Source organism: Triticum urartu, chromosome 5A (genome assembly GCF_056163025.1).
Source record: "Triticum urartu cultivar PI428250 chromosome 5A, HENAU_Tu73, whole genome shotgun sequence".
NCBI classification, from domain to species: domain Eukaryota; kingdom Viridiplantae; phylum Streptophyta; class Magnoliopsida; order Poales; family Poaceae; genus Triticum; species Triticum urartu.
This window is the reverse complement of record NC_141877.1, coordinates 557455154-557472716: the sequence shown is the minus strand read 5'-3', so window position 1 is coordinate 557472716 and position 17563 is coordinate 557455154. Positions and strand designations below refer to the sequence as shown.

The window sequence follows — 17563 nt, the reverse complement described above, 5'->3', positions numbered from 1 at the left end:
GGGGGGTCATTGTATTTTCGGGTCCTTTGTTATATCAAATCTGGTTTATTTTACGGCGACTGTTAGGCGTCAACCGATTGATCTTACAAAAAGATCAACCGCCTGGTCTCGTCCGATTAGCACACGTCGTCGTTCGTCCGATTAGCACGCATGGTCGTTCGATCGCAAGCTTGCAACGCATCGGGTCTTCTCCTTTCTCCTCGCATCCACCACGACCTCCTGGCCTTGTACTACATCTCCTACCACTTGGGACATCACTGGCTGACAATGCTCAATCGTTGCAATAGCAGCCCCACGGCAGCATCGCTCGTTCGTCGGAGTGTCGATTTTAGTCACGGCAACATCCCTGCCATGGTAGCGCAGGCGATGCTCCAGCACAGCACCCCTGTGGCCGGTTATGCTTCATCACAACACCCATGATGCTACATAAAAGCACCGGCGGCTCACCAATGCTTCATCACAGCACCGGCGACCCTGGTAATGCTCTATCGCGACATTCATAGCCCTGTGCGATTGCTCTAGTATGCTTAATTGTAGCCCCTGCTATGCTCCACGCTAGCCATTGTATGCGGTAGTGTCGACATTGCAGAATGCGCCACATCGACAACTATATGCAACAACATTGACGTTGTAGGAGGCACCATTGTCGCTGTCGAAACCGGCGGATCTCGGGCAGGGGGTCCCAAGCTGTGGATCTTGGATCAATGGGGAACAGGAAACACAAGGACAATATTTACCCAGGTTCTGACCCTCTCAAAGAGGTAAAACCCCACGTCCTGCTTGATTGTATTGATATGTGTATGACGATTACAGAGTCGACCTACCACGAGATCAGATGAACTAACCCTAGATGAGTAGGATGATGGTTCTTCTTCTAGCCTCTACGGACTAAACCCTCTAGTTTATATTGACACCAGGGGTACTTAGGATTACGCATAGTCGGTTACCATCAGGGGTAAACGTGCATACGCCATGTTGACTTGGAAGGCACACCAAGGCTCCGGAGGTTTCCTTCCCGTACACGAAGTTGCCTTACAGCTCGGTCTTCCAGTAGTAGTCATAGAACGGCCCACCTATCCGGCACACAAGAGATAGACCGGCAGCCCGAGGACCCCTCAGTTCATGACTCCCTCAACCATGCTGGCCACTGTATGCAGTAGCGGCGATGTTGTAGAGTCGGAGCACCAGATATCTCATTGCCACCATACGTTCGGCGCTTGCAGCATCACCCTTTACAACAAGAAACCCCCTCCCTCAAGTTGCATTGCAGCAGGCATTGTCAGCAATGTTGCCCCAGCGCTCGCAACAATGTCAGATGTTGTAGCGAGGAGATGCAGCGGCGATGTTGACGCCGAAATCTCGTTATTGTTGTATATCCGGTGCTTGCAACACCGCTCTCTTCATAGCACCCGAGGGCGCTAGTGTCGGCGACTAGAGCATGGCCAAGGTGACTAATGTCGCCATTGCGCCACCATAGTTGTACACATATACCTGTAATTCACCAAACTCCGTTGAATCATCGGAGTACTAGATTGACCCACTTGATGGAGATTAGACATCACCCTGATCTTGGCAGACAGCCGCACTAGTATCACCCATGGTGACGACCTTGTGCGCAAAACATCAAAAGAAGGAGTTGTTAAAGAAGAAGATGATGGTGCATGGAACTGCACCAACAGATAGCACAAATAAGCACTTACTCGTCCATGAAAAACAATCAGGGTAGAAATTCCCAAGCTCCTTGGCAATGTCGCACCAACCATTACGGACAAGGGGTTGGAGCCGAAGAACTTTTATCTGAGACAACACATCCTTCATGGCAGGAACGACATCGTCGCGACACTAAAAAATAGTACACACCAACGAGAGATGAGAATCCCCTCCCCTCTACCCCACTGCTCGTGGGCGGCCACTCGAGGTAAGGCTTTGACCTGCATGAACAATCAGAAACTTTTTTTTGCATGCCAACTGCTCAAGTGCCCTAGGTGCATGCAAAGTTTCATGGTGAAAGGACACTCGAGGTAAGAGCATCCCTAGTGGCTTGTCTAAATTTCATAGTCTATATCTATATATACACAATGGTGTAAAAAAAAATTTCTTTTAGACAACCTAAGTTTTCCAGCGGATTGTCTATATACATGATGTTTATATTCTCTTTCATATATTTTAATAGTATCTTATAGCAGCTATATTTTCTAAAAATCTTATGTTGGTCATTTCTGAGTTGTTCTCATTTATTTTTTTCATCCGCAAGACATATAAAGGAGAAAATAAACCAGCCGCGAAATTATTTTAGGTTCAACACTAGCAACACCCTGTATAATTTACGAGAAATAAACAATAGCAACAGGTTCAACCCTGATGAGGCGACGGTCCAGGCGCAACGACATCCGTGTCCAGCGCCGGCGCGGCCGCCTCCCTGCCGACGTCCTCCAATTGCTCCGAATTGGTGAATGGCTGAGCTCATGAGCCAACATTTTTGGTTTAGACATTGTGGCTTGGTTGTCCAAATGTGGACGACGGGTAGCTAGTTTGGACATTGTCTAAATTTTAGATGACGCAATAGACAAGCCACTGAAGACGTTTTTTGGCATGTGGTAGTCTAAATTTGGTATAGACCACCATTTGCACAAGCCACTAGAGATGCTCTAAGGCTTTGACCTGCATGAACAATCAGAAACTATATTTTCTTTGCATGCCAACTTCTCAAGTGCGCTAGGTGCATGCAAATTTTCATGGTGGAAGGACACTCGAGGATCTCGTGGCGAAAACACCCGGCTCTCCAAAGTGATTTTTCTAAAGTTTCATTGAGTGCCGATTTTATTTTGTCTTTTCACCATGAAAATTTGCATGCATCTAGCGCATTCAAGCATCTTGCATGAGCAGATGAGGCCGGACTCCAAATTGACGCTCTCTATTTGGTTTTGTTTCTTCCATTTCTTCGTTTCAATATTGTATTTTGTGACTAGGAGTTTTTGTTCACTCAAAGCGTTGTACCAAGAAGATACAACCATAATAAGTTGGAAAACGAGTCCAAGTCGTAGGAAGTTTGTAGTTATCTTAGTCCCAGGTTGCATAGATTTACTGGAGATGAGAGTTATGGTTTGAATGGCTTGGAAGACTAGACTTATCAGCTGGAAGTTCACCACACTTTAGATGTTGGATTTTCTGTCTTTTTTTCCTGAGAGAGATTAAGAAAAGATGGCAGATTAATCAAAAGCTGACGGTGAATTAGTCAGAGGTTTGATTTTTGTGTTGTCAAAAGCTAATTTAATCCAGATTGAAAGCAACTTCAGAGTTGAGTTTAGGACTTTCTTTGTTTTTTGGGTGTGCTTTCTCCGGTCCTGGTGCCAGCAGCTTCACCGTCCATCGTCGCCGGCCACATGTTTGACGGAGTAGAAAGCAGAGGCGCGCATCCCTGACAAGCTGGGAGGCGCTCGGAATGGTTCAACGAGGCGATGAATAATGGGCCTTGTCTAAGCTGAGCTTGGCCCAGCATGATGGGCCTTCTTTCAGCCTAATTTTACTCCTCAGTGGAGTTCTTTGCTCTTCTGCCAGCAGGTTCAGCAGAGCCATGTTGTGAACTTGTGACAGCAATGATGTGAAACAATCATGCCATTAAAGGTCAACCTGTATGTTAACGTATGTATACACTCATGAGTGTTGGTTAAAGCGTTGCTAATTGCCGATGCAGTGTCCCACTCGGTGCAAAACTAATAGGGGTTCTACTATCATTCTGTGCCACATAGCACTGACGGAATAAACATATCAGAAGGGCACTTGAGAGGTGAAGAAAAGCTACTATACGCGGTGCATGATTAGTGTCCGTCTTTATAGTTGCCAAACAAAGTAGACACAAGTGTCAGATAGGCGAGAGTACAATAGAGCATAGAAAATGGTTCAGTACGTACGCACAGGCATATTTGAGTGCCTTCTTTCTGTGCAACATGCATGATTTTCGATAGAAAACTGTTTGAGCTAGCGTCTCTCTAAAAAAAGATCGGCATGACACCTCGATCCAGTTTGCAATTTAAAAGTAACAGTACTGGACCAAATTCGTCCTCTACCTATGCAACAATTGTGCTTTGTGAGGCTTTGAAAACATGCGATCATCGTGGCTTAAATGATCAAATCAAGCAACAACCTTTGCCCCGCAAATGATATATATCGCCTTGCGCAACCGTTATGGTCACGATAGTCTACAACGCTTGTAGAGCGAGCCGGCCCATTTAGTGCAGGAGCTAGCGGGAGCACAAGGCACGGATTCAAAATGTTTTTTTTTCTCATTCTTTCTGTTGCGTCTTCTGTTTTTCCGGTTTTTCGCCCGTTTTTTTTTCTGTTTTTGGTTTTTTTTCTTCTCCTGCTTACCCTTTTATTTCTCGTTAATTCATGAACTTTTTTCAATGCACGGCCCTTTTAAAATTCATGAACTTTTTCCAATTTGTGTGATTTTTTTATCTGTGAACATTTTTTTAAGAAGAATATACGGTGAACGAAATCATGAACAATTTTTGTGAGTTTGACCAAAATGTTCGCAAATCAAAATTTCAAACACACTTTAAAATATAGTGAGCATTTCCAGAATACACACTGAACCATTATTTAATATATGATGAACACTCATTTGTATACAATGAATTTTTCTTTAATATATGGTGAACAATTGTCAGTTAGACACTACACTTTTTTTTAAATACGGTTACCATTTTTTACAAAATACACACTGAACAATTATTGTTCACCAATTTGTGCTGGGTGTGTTTTTTATCTTGTTTTTGCTTGAAACGGACGATGTGAACTTGTGACAGCAATGATGCAAACAATCATGCCACTAAAGGTCAACCTGTATGTTAACATATCTGTACAGGGGTGTTCGCTAAAGCGTTGCTGAGCGCCGGTGCAAAACTAATTAGGAGTACTACGCCACATAGCACAAACTGAATAAACATACAGTATGCCAAGGGCACTCGAGATGTGAAGAAAAGCTACATCTTTTCCAAAAGAAGCACTGCATGTGGTGTCTAGCTATGTACAGTACAAGAGTGTCGGATAGGCGAGAATACAATAGAGCATAGAAAATGGTTTCCACTTTGTAGGCAGAGGCATGCTCGAGTGCCTACTTTCTATGCAATGCATGCAGCCTTTACGGTAGAAAACAAAGTGAGCTAGGCAAAAGATGGACATTCAACTTGCAATCCAAAAGTGACAGACAGCAGTACCTGAAGAAATTCTTCCTGTAGGCGATGGTGTGCGAGGCTTGCGAAACAACACGGCATGTACTCCTCAATTCTATCATCTCATGATGGTACGATACCAGCCAAGACAGAAGGCACGCTTCGTGCACAACAGGACACCAATGCCGTATAAACTGCCACCACATTACAAGCTGCAAAGGCCATAATCACAACGCACACAAGCTAAGCATATCGTACAGACACGGCACATGAACGACCCCTGTTGCTGCTGCCCACGCAACTGGCAGTGGTCACGAGATGACAAGGGGTGAGAAATTTTTGCCGCGCTCGATCTCGGGTCTTCACTCTCTCGTCTCTGGCTAGCCGTGACATCTTGGAACCATTTTCATCTCGAGTGTCGAGCTCTTCTCTGATCGTGAAACATGTCGCGTTCGAACGGGATGGGAGATTTGGCGCCAATCATGGTTCGGTCATGGGCTCATCCCCATCCTGGACGCCCTGGACACGACCGCGTCGCGCGCTTGAGAGTCGCACACCTGCGTGCTGAACTTGCACCGGTACCGCGACCGCCAGCCCGCCGGGGCGGTGGCGTCCGGGCTGGCGCTGCCGGGCGACGCGGCGCCGCTGCGGCCGTCGATCTTCTTGATCGCCCTCCGCATGCTGGAGCACTCCCTCTCCAGCCCCTGCACGCGGGTCCTCATGCCGTCCATGTCCACCCGCAGCGTCTGGCTCTCCTGCACCGTCGTCGTCCGCCACGCCTCGCTCGGGCCAGCGGCGTGACGCAGCGCCACCGCCGCCGGCCGCTGCGGCTGAGGATTCGGATGCCGCGCTCGCGGGGAAGCCGTGGACGCCAGCAGCGTGCCCGAGATGGCGCGCCGGAGCTGCAGCTGCTCGAAGAAGAGCACCTGCAGCACCGCGCGCAGCGGGAGCCGCTCGTTCTGCGCGGCGTGCGTGCACGCCTCCACCGTCAGCTTCCTGCAGTCCACCACGCCGCACACCCTGTCCCGCTCCTCCGCCGTCAGCCGCGGATGCGCCTGCGCATGCATGCACCACTCACGAGTCATGGAGCCGGCAACCAACTGCTACTCGACAAACGCGCATTCTCCTTGACTTGTCAGAAGCAGTCGATGACAAATCGGGGAATGTACGTACCTTGAGGTAGATGTCGACGGCGCGGTAGACGCCATCGTCGTAGATGCGGGCGTGGTCCGGCATTGCCAGCGCGAGCTCGCAGAATTTGGCTGGCTTCAGGTTGGCGTCGGACGCGACCTCTGCGAGGTAGTTGTCCACCAGCTTGCCCACCTGCACCATTGCCACGGCCGACGGACGCGAGGCCGTCGTCCTCGCCGCCGCTTCCTCCTCGGTGATTGCAGCTGACGACGACGCCTCGTCCTCGCCGACCTCCTCCTCGGCTAGGAAGTGCCTGACCACCCGTTCGACGCAGTCCACGTCGTAGAGCGTCTCCGCGGCGCCGGAGTAGCTCGGGATGAGCACATCCTCCACCGTTGCCTGTTCCAGCTGCGTCGCGGCCTTCCGCTCGATTGCCGCGCGCGCCGCGTCCGAAGCGCGCAGGATGTGCGCCGTCCGCAGCAGCGCGAACAGGAACTTCGCGGTCACCACGCTCCCGGAGCCCTTGTCCGTGGGGAGGCTCGCGACCACCGCCTCCAGGAGGTCTCTCTGCTCCACCTCCGACGACACCGGCGCGGACGCGCGGCGCCACCTCATGGACCTCGACAGCCCCGGGAGGGTGGCCTTGGCGTAGGACACGAGGCAGCCCTCCAAAGCATCCGTCCTCACGTCCTCGCGCGCGGCCATGGCCGCCATCACCCGCTTGTACATGTGTAGGCCGAGCACGGTCAGGTCGCCGAACCAGGAGCGCGACGTCGCCGAGGAGCGCGCGGCGATGGCGTCCACGCAGCGGGCAACAATGCCGAGGTCCTCGGCGTGCGGCAGCAGGTCCTCGCAGGACTTGAGCGCCTTGGTGGCCTCGCCGGGGTGGCGGAGCACGGACTGCGAGAGGTAGGCCTCGGCGCGCGCGGCCAGGTTGTCCTCGGAGTGCTCCTCCGTCATCTCCAGGTACTCCGCCGCGCACCGCAGCGGCGCGACGTTCCAGGGCGTGAGCTCGACGCGGACGCCGTAGCAGAACTTGGTCGCGGTCTCGAAGGTGCCCGGCCCGCCGGGGAAGTCCGGGAAGGTGATGCGGTACGACTTGCCGTCATCCATCCTAACCTGCTGCGGCTGCTGCTCGTCCCCGTCATCCTCCTCCTCCTCTGCTTCCTCAATCTCTGTTTCCGCCGCAGCATGCTCCTCGGCATTGCCTCCGGAGCTCCCACGCCGCGGCCGCCGCGGCCGCCGCTGCTCGTCCTGCTCGGCAAGCATGCGGCTGATCTTGCGGCTCTTGGACATGAGCGGGAACTGCGCGCGAAAACATTAGCCTCTCAGCGGAATTTCGTCGAGCACAAAGATGGCACACGAGGAAACAAAGATCATCATCACCCACCTTGTGGAGGTGGAAGCTCATGTCCTGCACCTCGAAGACGACGTCGCTGGGCAGCCCGGTGGTGCAGAACCTGGCGATTCCCGGCGAAAACAGCAAAATCCATCAGAATCCGCCGACAAACCGACCGACGCAATTCCCCGTTCCACCCACCGTAGCACCGACCGGAATTCGGAGAGGAGACACTGAACTCACCACGCCTCGCCGGCCCTCGACGGGCCGTGCCGCGCCGCGGACGAAGACGACATGGCAGGCCGCCCCCGCTGCTGCTGCTCCTCCTCCTCGTCGCTGTCCCGAGCTGTGATTTGGAAGACGACGACGACCGCATTTACATACCCTCAGAGCCCGGGCCTCCCCGTATAATTGAGGCCGGCCGAGGGTGGGTAGGCGTATTTAGGAAGGCTTCAGCATCCCTCTTCCGGTGACAGTGTCAGCCGCGCGCGGCAGGGAGTTATTGCCGGTGACATGGATGGAAAGCTATGGCCGCCTCCTAGTTTATTACAGTAATATTTTCTGCTTCCTATTACCACTTGTTCAGATCAGATGGATGGATGGATGAGTCGTGTGAGCTAACTAACCACTCCACCATGGTACCATGACCATGACATGGAGAGACCGGCATGGGGATCGGATCACGTCGCGTCGTCGCCATCCTTGGTTTTTCACGGGAGGGCTGCGCCGGTGTGGAATTCCTGGCCTGGAAAGTTCCTTGGCCTTGGGGCAGACCACCCACTTTGTTGGTCTAGTAGTAATCTAAAAAGTTTTGGAAAGAAAGAATTGATGGTAGGCTTTGGATTTTGGCAAGGAAGAAAAGGGCAAAAGCAAAGGCCTTTCTCTTTTTTTTTCGTACAATGTGAAAGGTGCCGAGCAAATGAGATGGGCACGCTCTCGCCCTTGGCGGTTGGATTTTGGCACGCCAATTTGCAACGCAAATGGCATCGCCTGTTCAGACATCTTCTGCGGTAGGTACTCATCGTGGTCACCATCGCCAAGTTTTTTTTTTCCACGTTCTCTAATTGTTTGCTTTCGGTCGGCCAGATGGAGATGGGATTGTTTGAATCCGTCCTCCGCTTTACCGCTGGCCGGATCTTCTCTCTTCTCCATCACTAATCACCATTCATTCTTTCTTTTCCGCTATCCTTTTATTCATATGTCTACAGCATCAGCACGCGTGGGCGCGGCCGGCGTCGACGTCGTGGCCGCGTGGGACGGTGCAGGCCATGTATGTAAGCGGCGGCCGGTCGGTCACACGAGACGAGCGCCAGCCACCACGCCGAAACGGCGCATTCAAGCTGAGCACTATGCGGACGGATGAGATCACACAGTGGTGCCAGTGGCGAGCTCTGGCCGTGCTCTCACTGCTTGACGTTTACAGGTGGAGGCCACTTGCCGACTGCGAAACCAGGGAGATCTGCGAGGCGGGCCCTTCCCTCCGAGCACTTGCTAGTGAACCAGAACCACCGGTGGCTGCTGGAGCGGCGAAGGGAGAAACTGCAGACGGGACAGCCGCCGTGGATATTGGTAGCGGTTCCGCCGCCGGAGACATCCGACCCCAGGCCTGCTGGAGCCTTGCACTCGAGCGCACGAGATGAGTTTAGCAACTGTGTATGCATGCTGCCAAGCTCCGACCGCCGGACAAGAGAATTGAAGAGTTCCAGCATTCGACTTCCACGTCGCATGGTGTCCGCGGTCCCTCGGACCAACCTTCAAGGTGGCCTAGCGCCGTGCAAAAGAGATTCTGGACCCGTACATCGGGTGCAGACGATCCTTCAATTCCTAGAGCATCTTCAATACTTTTTTTTAACCTGTCTCAAAGCATTTCTAGCCGATCCGGCAAATCAACCCGCTATAATAACCACTGTTTTAGGCCTCTCGCTCGCGACCACGGTGACTCCACGCCTCTCGCTCACCATTACCGACACCTTCGTAGATCTAGCCACCTCGACCGCGCGGCATGCCTCCGCGCCGGCGAGATCCGCGAGCGGCGACCGCGGCCGCACCCCCTTCCTCTCCTCGACTGCCCCTCCACATCCTCGAATCCTTCCCGGAGATGGTGAGGCTGATCTCGCCGGTTCCGCAGGGGTTACTCATGGCGACCGGGGCTCCGGGATGGGTGGAGCGGGCGACCAGGATCCACGACGCCACCGCGGCGTGGATCCGGCGCGTACAGGAGTGGAAGGCGATAGATCAGGTGGTGGCGGCGGCGATAGATCCGAGCGTGAGATCCGCGACGATGAGATATGCAGAGAGTTGTCAGAGGAGAGCAGATCTGGAGCAGAGGATTCTGGCGAGGGTGATCTACGACGAGGCCACAACGGAAGAAAGAGCAAGGATGCCCGCCTTCCCGCACTCCCCGCCGGCTACGTTTGTTTTGTGGGCGAGGGCGGAGGCGAAGTCAGAGGAATCCCGGAGGGCGCTGCGATGGGAATGCTTGCTGGGAGTGATGCCGTCGGGTGCACCACCGCAGCTCTCGTCCTCGCTGCCGGAGACCAGCCGTGTTTGAGCCCATCTTCGCTGGCAGATGCCACCATTTCCTACTTCGGAGCCGATCGATCCATACCTGTTGCCGGAGTTCTGAAGGGATCTGGGTTGGGGACACCTGAAGTTTCTGAACTTGGAGGTACGCTGAAGAGCAGGCGGGTTATGTTTGATCCTGGTGGTTCAACGTCAGATTGTGTGACTATACCTGGAAATAGTATGGAGGAATCGAGACCTGGAGGAAGATTTTGGGCCCTGGATCAATTGGGTGATGATGATGACATTCTAAATGAGGACACAGAGCAACACAACCCTTATCTGGTGACAATTGCAGGCGCATTTGCTAGTGCTAAGCATGTGAAGAAGAATGGGAAGAGAAGAGAGAAGAATCTGAACAGGAAAATCAGTAGCAAAGATGAAGGGGGAGGAAAATCGACAACTAAACAAGTAAGTGATATTCCTAGTCACAGGCCTGTTAGATTGCCATCTGCTAGATGTGGTCTGATACAAGATGGGAGATGGTATAAAATTGTTGATGGCAGGAAGGTAGATATGGGGATTGGTGTTGAGCCCAATCGCTGATTGAAGCTCCTCTCTCAACACGATCGCCAGCACGCCAAGAGCGGGAAACAGGGGATGATTTTGAATTCAGGGGAGATATGTTTATCTCCATCCGCACGTTAAACCAGACTGGTCCAAAAGGAGTCAAGATAAGTCAGGAAAAAGTATCTGGGCTGAGTGGGAGAAAAGTAGGCCAAAAAAGTTGGAAAATCTTAAGGCCACAGGAGAGGCAGGTTATATACCACGGGGGTTGGCCCTGGGGGTTGAAACCGATCTCTTCCTGCGTTCTAGGGTTTCCCACCTGTGGTGTACACCCCCCATCGCCGCCGCAGGAACCTGTTGCCCCAAACCTCAAGGATGGCTGATCGCTTTGCTCAAGGAAGGGGTGGAGGTGGAAGAGATGTAGAGAGAGGACGTAACTGGAGGCCGACTGCTGCCTATGGGAGAGAGCCTCAATTCGACAGGCACGATCAGGGATATCAAGCTCGCCTCGACCCCCTTCAGGAACTTTTCATGTAACCAATTCTAGAATCACTTTGGTAGAGATGGATATGGGAACTGAAATCACGAAGGGGTGGTCATTACACGCGTCAATTCCAGCATAGACCGCTAGCTCAGATTAATTTGCCCCCCGCTGTTAGCAAATACCAACAGAAAACCAGTCCTGTGACGAGCAGCGGGGGAGGGAGAGGTAATGAAGCCCAGACTTCCAAAGCCAATTCAGCTGGGGCAGTTCTAACTGAAACCCAGGGATCAGTTGGAATTCCTAAAAAGCAAGCTACTCGCAACTGAAAAAATTATCTGCCATAAATGTGGAGAGAAAGGTCACAGTTCCAAAGGTTGTGAGGCAACAGTCAAGTGTTCCATCTGTACAAAAGACACTCATATTGCTGAATTCTACGCTTGGCTACATCAGAAAAAGCCGGTGGCAGTGTTGGTATGTTTTGGAGGAGAAGGGCTAGGCTTTTTTGTGGCTGAGCATGCAAAAGACTTGGCTGGCAGTAGCAAAAATGATGTTGTGGCTTTGGTTAGGCTCAGGGAAGGATGTGATATAGAGATAGACTCAGATGATCTTATCAGAAGTCTGGCAAAAACTTATCCTTGGAGATGGGATTGGAAAGCAAAAAAAGTATCTGATGGAGTGTTTTTGGTGAATTTCCCATCTGCTGCAAGGATTAATGAAGCTGCCATATATGACTGGGTTCCTTTGAAGGGTGGTAACATTTTGATTAATGTGAAAAATCTGGAATGATGATGCTATGGTTGTTGGCAAACTGTCAGTGGTGTGGGTCAGAGCTAAAGGAGTGCCTAAAACCATGAAAAATTACCATGGATTGTGTGAGGTTGGTTCCATGATTGGGTATACACAAGCTATTGACATGGATTTGGTGAATAAGAGTGGTCTAGTTAGGCTGAAGATTGCTGTGGTTGATCACACAAAAATTCCCAGATGGACTAAGCTGACAACTCCTAACCTCATGGTTTACAGAATTTTCTTTGAAGTTCACGAGGTGGTAGATGAGGGGTGGGCCAGAGATGAAGATGAGCTTTCCCAGGGATATGAAGAATGGATGGATCTCCAACATGAAGAGGGTGAAAGCAGGGATGCAAAGAAAGCAAAGACTGGGAAAAAAGAGACGGTGACTGTTTGTGCCAGCACCAGAACGATAATGGCCTTGGAGGATAGAGGGGTTGTCATCAAAGAACATGAAGCTACTGACAAGCTGGCATACAACAAAAATCAAGATAATGACAAAAGGAAAGTGGATAACGAGGAAATTGGATCTACACCAGTCAACGGAGAGGAGGGGAAAAGAGATGAGAAGGAGATAGAAAAAGTGGCTGGAGATAACCATGATGAGGAACCATCTCAGTCAGTTAGCATTGGCACAAAACTTGGGATAGAGGTTTCGAAAGATATGGTGATTGAAAATGCAAATGGTGCTGAACAAACTCAAGGGTTTCCGAGATACAGTGGGAGGATTGCTTCGAAGAATAGAGATGATATTCCTATACTAGATAGAGCTATGACTTTGGCCAGGGCCAAAAATTTAGCACTATCTGAAGGTGTGTCTGAAAAAACTATTGTTTCTTTTCTTGAGAATGTTGAGTTAATTGATGTGGCTAACCTAATTTGAATATATTTGGGGTTACTTTAGACATGGTGGACCATAACCTGAAACTTATTCATTCATTAGAGTAAGCTAGAAGAGGGATTTATATAGCAAGTTCCAAAGAAAAAAATAGATACACAGGAAGAAGAACTTGTACTGGAACCTGATGATGTTAACAACATACTTCAGGATCTGTTGTCGCTTAGTAAAGATGATGATGATGAACAAGTAGACATGTTAATGGGAGAAGTACCTGGGGGGATTAGAGGGGGTCTGAGAACAAACAGTGCTTCTTTTGAGGCTGTTGCAGTCAAGACCCCTGTTAAAACTGTGTTGAGGAGGAAGAAAAAAAAGGAAAAATCAGTGATTTTTTCCCTTGCATTTTATTTTTTGCCCTCTAGTTTCCATTTTGAATTTGATTAGAGATGAGAGGCCTGATTTGGAATTGTAGAGGCATTGGAGATAAAAAAGATCTTATTAAAGATCAAATTGACAAACACAATCTTGATTTTGTGGGCATTCAGGAAAGAATGAAAAATGAATTTAGCTCATTGCAGTTGTCAACCCTGAGTGCTCAAGAAGATTTTGATTGGGAATATTTATCTTCTAGGGGTAGGTCAGGTGGGATTCTGGTAGGGATTAATAAGACCACTCTAGTTAAAGAAGAGGTGGAATTTGGTGAATATTCTGTCAGAATTAAAGTGCATAATCTAAGTGATGGTTTTATTTGGAACTTGGTGGTGCTGTATGGGGATGCTCAGCCTTTGGGCAAACTGAAATTCCTTGTTGAATATTGGTTCATATTTTTAAGAAATCCAATAAACCCTTACTGGTTCCACGAGATTTTAACCTTACTAGGAAAAGTAGTGACAAAAATAAACCTGGAGGATATAATAAGTGGAGTCTGCTTTTTAACTCCATTATTACTTTTGGTGAGATGATGGAGTTGCCTTTGGTAGGCAGGAAATATATTTGGTCTAACAACCATGAGGACCCTACTTATGCGTTGTTATATAGTCCTAACTTCACCTGCCTGGGAAGATAAATTTCCTCTAGTTCACATTGAGACCCTAGCTAGAGAGCTATCAGATCATACCCCATTGATAATCAAAACTGAGGAAATACCTGTGAAACCTCACATCTTCATATTTGAAAACTGTTGGTTTCAGAGAGCAGATCTAGATAAGGTGGTTGAGAGAGTATGGTGGAAGAATTACCCTGGTAATTATGTCCTGGATAAAGTACATAATAAGTTGAGGGAAATGAGGAAAGTGCTGAAGGGTTAGAATATTAACTTTGAAGCAAAAATGAGAAGGCAGAAAAAGATGCTGCTTGAGGAAATTGATAGACTAGATAAACTAGAAGAAAATGAGATTCTGAGTGACATGGACAGGGGCATCAAAAAGATCTGCCAGGATAATTTGAAAGTAATTTTGAAGGAAGAGGAAATCAAATGGTTACAAAGATCCCATGATAGTGAATTGCTTGAGGGAGATTTAAACACCAGATATTATCATGTTAAAGCGAATGGGAGATTAAGGAAAAATAGGATTATTAAGCTAGACCAAGATGAAGGAGTGATTGAGGGATAGAATAATTTGAAAGAATATATTACTAATTTCTATAAGAAACTCTTTTGTGAACCTGAGAATAGTACTCTTGAAATAGACCCTAGTGGGGGTGGAAACACTCACTGAGGGGGAGCAGGAATTTCTCAGCAAAAGATTTACAATGGAGGAACTGAAAAAGGCAATTTCTGAAATGGAAAAGAACAAGGCTGCTGGCCCAGATGGCTTTAATATTGAATTTTACTAACACTATTAGGATTTGATGAAAGATGGTCTATTTGTATTGCTTGAGGAATTTTATGATCATAATTTAGACTTAGACAGACTAAATTCTGGGGTTATTTCCCTTATCCCGAAAGGGAGTGATGCAGACAGAATACAGAAATATAGATCTATATGTTTGTTAAATGTGATTTTTAAGATCTTTACTAAAATCCTGGTAAACAGACTTATAGTTGTTATATCAGGGGTGATTAGGGCATCTCAAACCGCTTTTATCAAAGGAAGATATATACTAGAAGGTGTGCTGGTGTTACATGAAACTTTGAATTCTATGCACAAGAATAAAAAAACTGGGGTTCTTTTTAAGATCGATTTTGAAAAGGCATTTGACAAAGTCAAATGGCCTTTTCTTCTTCAGGTCCTTAAGATGAAGAAATTTCCAGACAAAATGATAAATTGGGTGATGAAAACAGTTACTGGGGGGGGGGAGTTGCTGTTACAGTTGATGGTGAAATCGTCCCCTTTTTTAAAACTCATCAAGGGATGAGGCAAGGGGATTCGATGTCTCCTTTACTCTTTGACATTGCAGTAGATATCTTAGCAATCCTGTTTGACCGAGCTATGGAGAAGGAACTGATTAGTGGACTTGCTAAAAATCACAAGGAAAATGATGTGTCTATTCTGCAATACGCGGATGACACTATCGTTCTATTTCAAGATGATTTGGATCAAGCAAAAAATTGGAAAATAATTGTGAATCTGTTTGAGATTATGTCGGGGCTGAAAATTAATTTTCATAAAAGTGAAGTGATTTGTGTTGGGATGGATGATGATAGGGCCAAACAGTTTGAAGAGATATTGATGTGTAAAAAGGTAATATCCCCTTTAAATATTTAGGAATACCTCTAGATGAGAAAAGGTTGAAAGGAAGTGATTGGACTCCATCTGTTTCAAAAATGGAGAAGAGAATGGGGAGCTGGTTGGGCAGGTTTTTAAATATTACGGGCAGAACCACATTGATTAATTCTTCCTTGACTAGCTTAATTCTATTCATGCTCTCCTTTTATGAGATACCAAAGGGAGTGAAAAAGAAAATGGATAGACCCAGGGTAAGTTTTTTGTGGAGCGGGGAAGAGGATAAACATAAATATCACCTAGTTGCGTGGGAAAAAGTGTGCAGACCTAAAAACCTGGGAGGCCTAGGGATTTTAGACCTGGAAATTATGAACATTGCCTTATTATCAAAATGGTTATGGAAACTTTTTAATGAAAAAGGCTTATGGCAAAGAATTCTATGGGATAAATACATAGGGAAATGCATCTTTGGACAGATTCAAAAAAAGCAAGGGGATTCGCACTTTTGGTAGGGTGTGATGGAATGCGAAAACTTATTTTTGACTTGCTGTAAATTCAAGATAGGTAATGGAGAGGATTGGAACCAAATGCCTCTCAGATACCTTCCCTGATCTTTATAATGTCTCTCTAGATCAACATGTTAGTGTTTCTGATGTTCTGCCTTCTAATCTTACCCTACTAAAATTCAGAAGAGCTTTGGTGGGAGATAGGGCAATTCAGTGGCAGGAGCTGTTAAAGATGTGTGAAAAGATTACTTTAACTAAATAAGAAGATAAACTCTCCTGGATTCCGGAGGGATCAGGAGAATTAAGTGTCAAATCCTTTTATTCTGTGCTGCAGGTTGGGGAAAAATCCCTAAAAAGATTTCTATGGAAAGTCAAAATACCACCTAGAATTAAAACATTTATATGGTTAGTTACTAAGAAAAGTATTCTAACCAAAGATGTTTTACTTCATAGAGGGGGAAATGTGAGAAATGGTGCCTTTTCTGTGGGAGTAATGAGTCTATAAATCATCTCTTCTTACAATGCCCCCTGGCCAGATACTTGTGGAGTGTAGTTAGTTACATTACAGGAGTTCAATGTGACTTTTATGACATAGAAACATGTCTAGATGAATGGGTGGGGAGCTTTGGGGCTAAAAGGAAGAAATTGATCTTTGTAGGGGTAGCCGCTTTAATTTGGAGCATATGGAAAACCAGGAACCTAGCTTGTTTTCAACATGTCTGGCCTGCTGATCCTAGTGTAGTGATTTTTAAGATGACACATTGGATTAATGACTGGAGTAACTTGCAGGTGAGGGAGGACGCAAAAATGGAACTACAATAGGGCGCAAGACTGCTGGAATGAGTCGCCAGTGATATCTTTCAGGCGCGACAAAGCTGGGCGTCTTGGATTCCAAGGATTGATAGGTGAATTGAAGATCGAAAAGGGGGATGAAGTAAGAAGATGAATGTGGGGGTGAAAGCAATAGTGATGTTGTCTGAAGAACTTTCTAGATGGATGAGTCATTGAGGTTGTTAGATGCTAAGAAAGTGTGGCTGTCATAACAGTAGGGTCCTGAATTGTCCTTTTTTCGTTTTTTTGCTTATCCTTCCTGTGAGAGGGAGGATTGGGGTGTTGCAAATGCTGGCAGGTTTAGATCGGGTGGGTGATGGGTGCATTCTGGTTGTAATCAAAGATTTATGGTTTCGTTAATGAAATCGAAGGAAACCCCCTTATTTTCAAAAAAACCACTGTTCTAGGGACCGGGAACAAAAAATCGTCTCACACAAGACCTGTAAAATGGCCTATCCCGAAGAAAAAAAATTGGAGCTGCATATTTCAGACCTCTCTACGCATATGTCTGATCCCCCCCCCCCCCCCCCCGCACGGCTTGGCCGGAGGGACATTTCCGCTCGCGCCCATCATTCTGCTGCCGCAGCTTTCCGCTGTGGTTTCTTGTTACCCCCGACCACCCTGTGCCGTAGGAAAGGTCTGTCACCCTCCGCCGCATCTCCTCTGCCAATTTTGGAGCTCGAAAGTTGCCTAGCGACATCCAAAAGAGATCCTGGGCCATACATCGGGTGGAGAT

The 17563-nt window shown here is 48.0% G+C and overlaps 3 protein-coding genes across 3 annotated transcripts; 2 read left to right on the top strand and 1 right to left on the bottom strand.

Moving 5' to 3' along the window:
* Positions 1 to 5339: 5339 nt before the first annotated feature.
* Positions 5340 to 8209, bottom strand: LOC125510542 (BTB/POZ domain-containing protein At5g66560). Its single transcript, XM_048675758.2, has 4 exons — positions 7888 to 8209; positions 7696 to 7765; positions 6348 to 7610; positions 5340 to 6229 (listed from the first exon to the last, which is right to left on the bottom strand). Exons 1-4 carry the CDS (start codon positions 7938 to 7940, stop codon positions 5666 to 5668), a joined length of 1950 nt encoding a protein of 649 aa, XP_048531715.2. The 5' UTR covers positions 7941 to 8209; the 3' UTR covers positions 5340 to 5665.
* A 1580-nt stretch (positions 8210 to 9789) lies between these two features.
* LOC147972842 (uncharacterized) lies at positions 9790 to 10895 on the top strand. The gene has a single exon (XM_087521719.1). It carries the CDS (start codon positions 9802 to 9804, stop codon positions 10750 to 10752), a length of 951 nt encoding a protein of 316 aa, XP_087377845.1. The 5' UTR covers positions 9790 to 9801; the 3' UTR covers positions 10753 to 10895.
* Positions 10896 to 11289: 394 nt separating this feature from the next.
* Positions 11290 to 17201, top strand: LOC147972841 (uncharacterized). The gene is made up of 2 exons (XM_087521718.1): positions 11290 to 12798; positions 16786 to 17201. Exons 1-2 carry the CDS (start codon positions 11991 to 11993, stop codon positions 16848 to 16850), a joined length of 873 nt encoding a protein of 290 aa, XP_087377844.1. The 5' UTR covers positions 11290 to 11990; the 3' UTR covers positions 16851 to 17201.
* Positions 17202 to 17563: the final 362 nt, after the last annotated feature.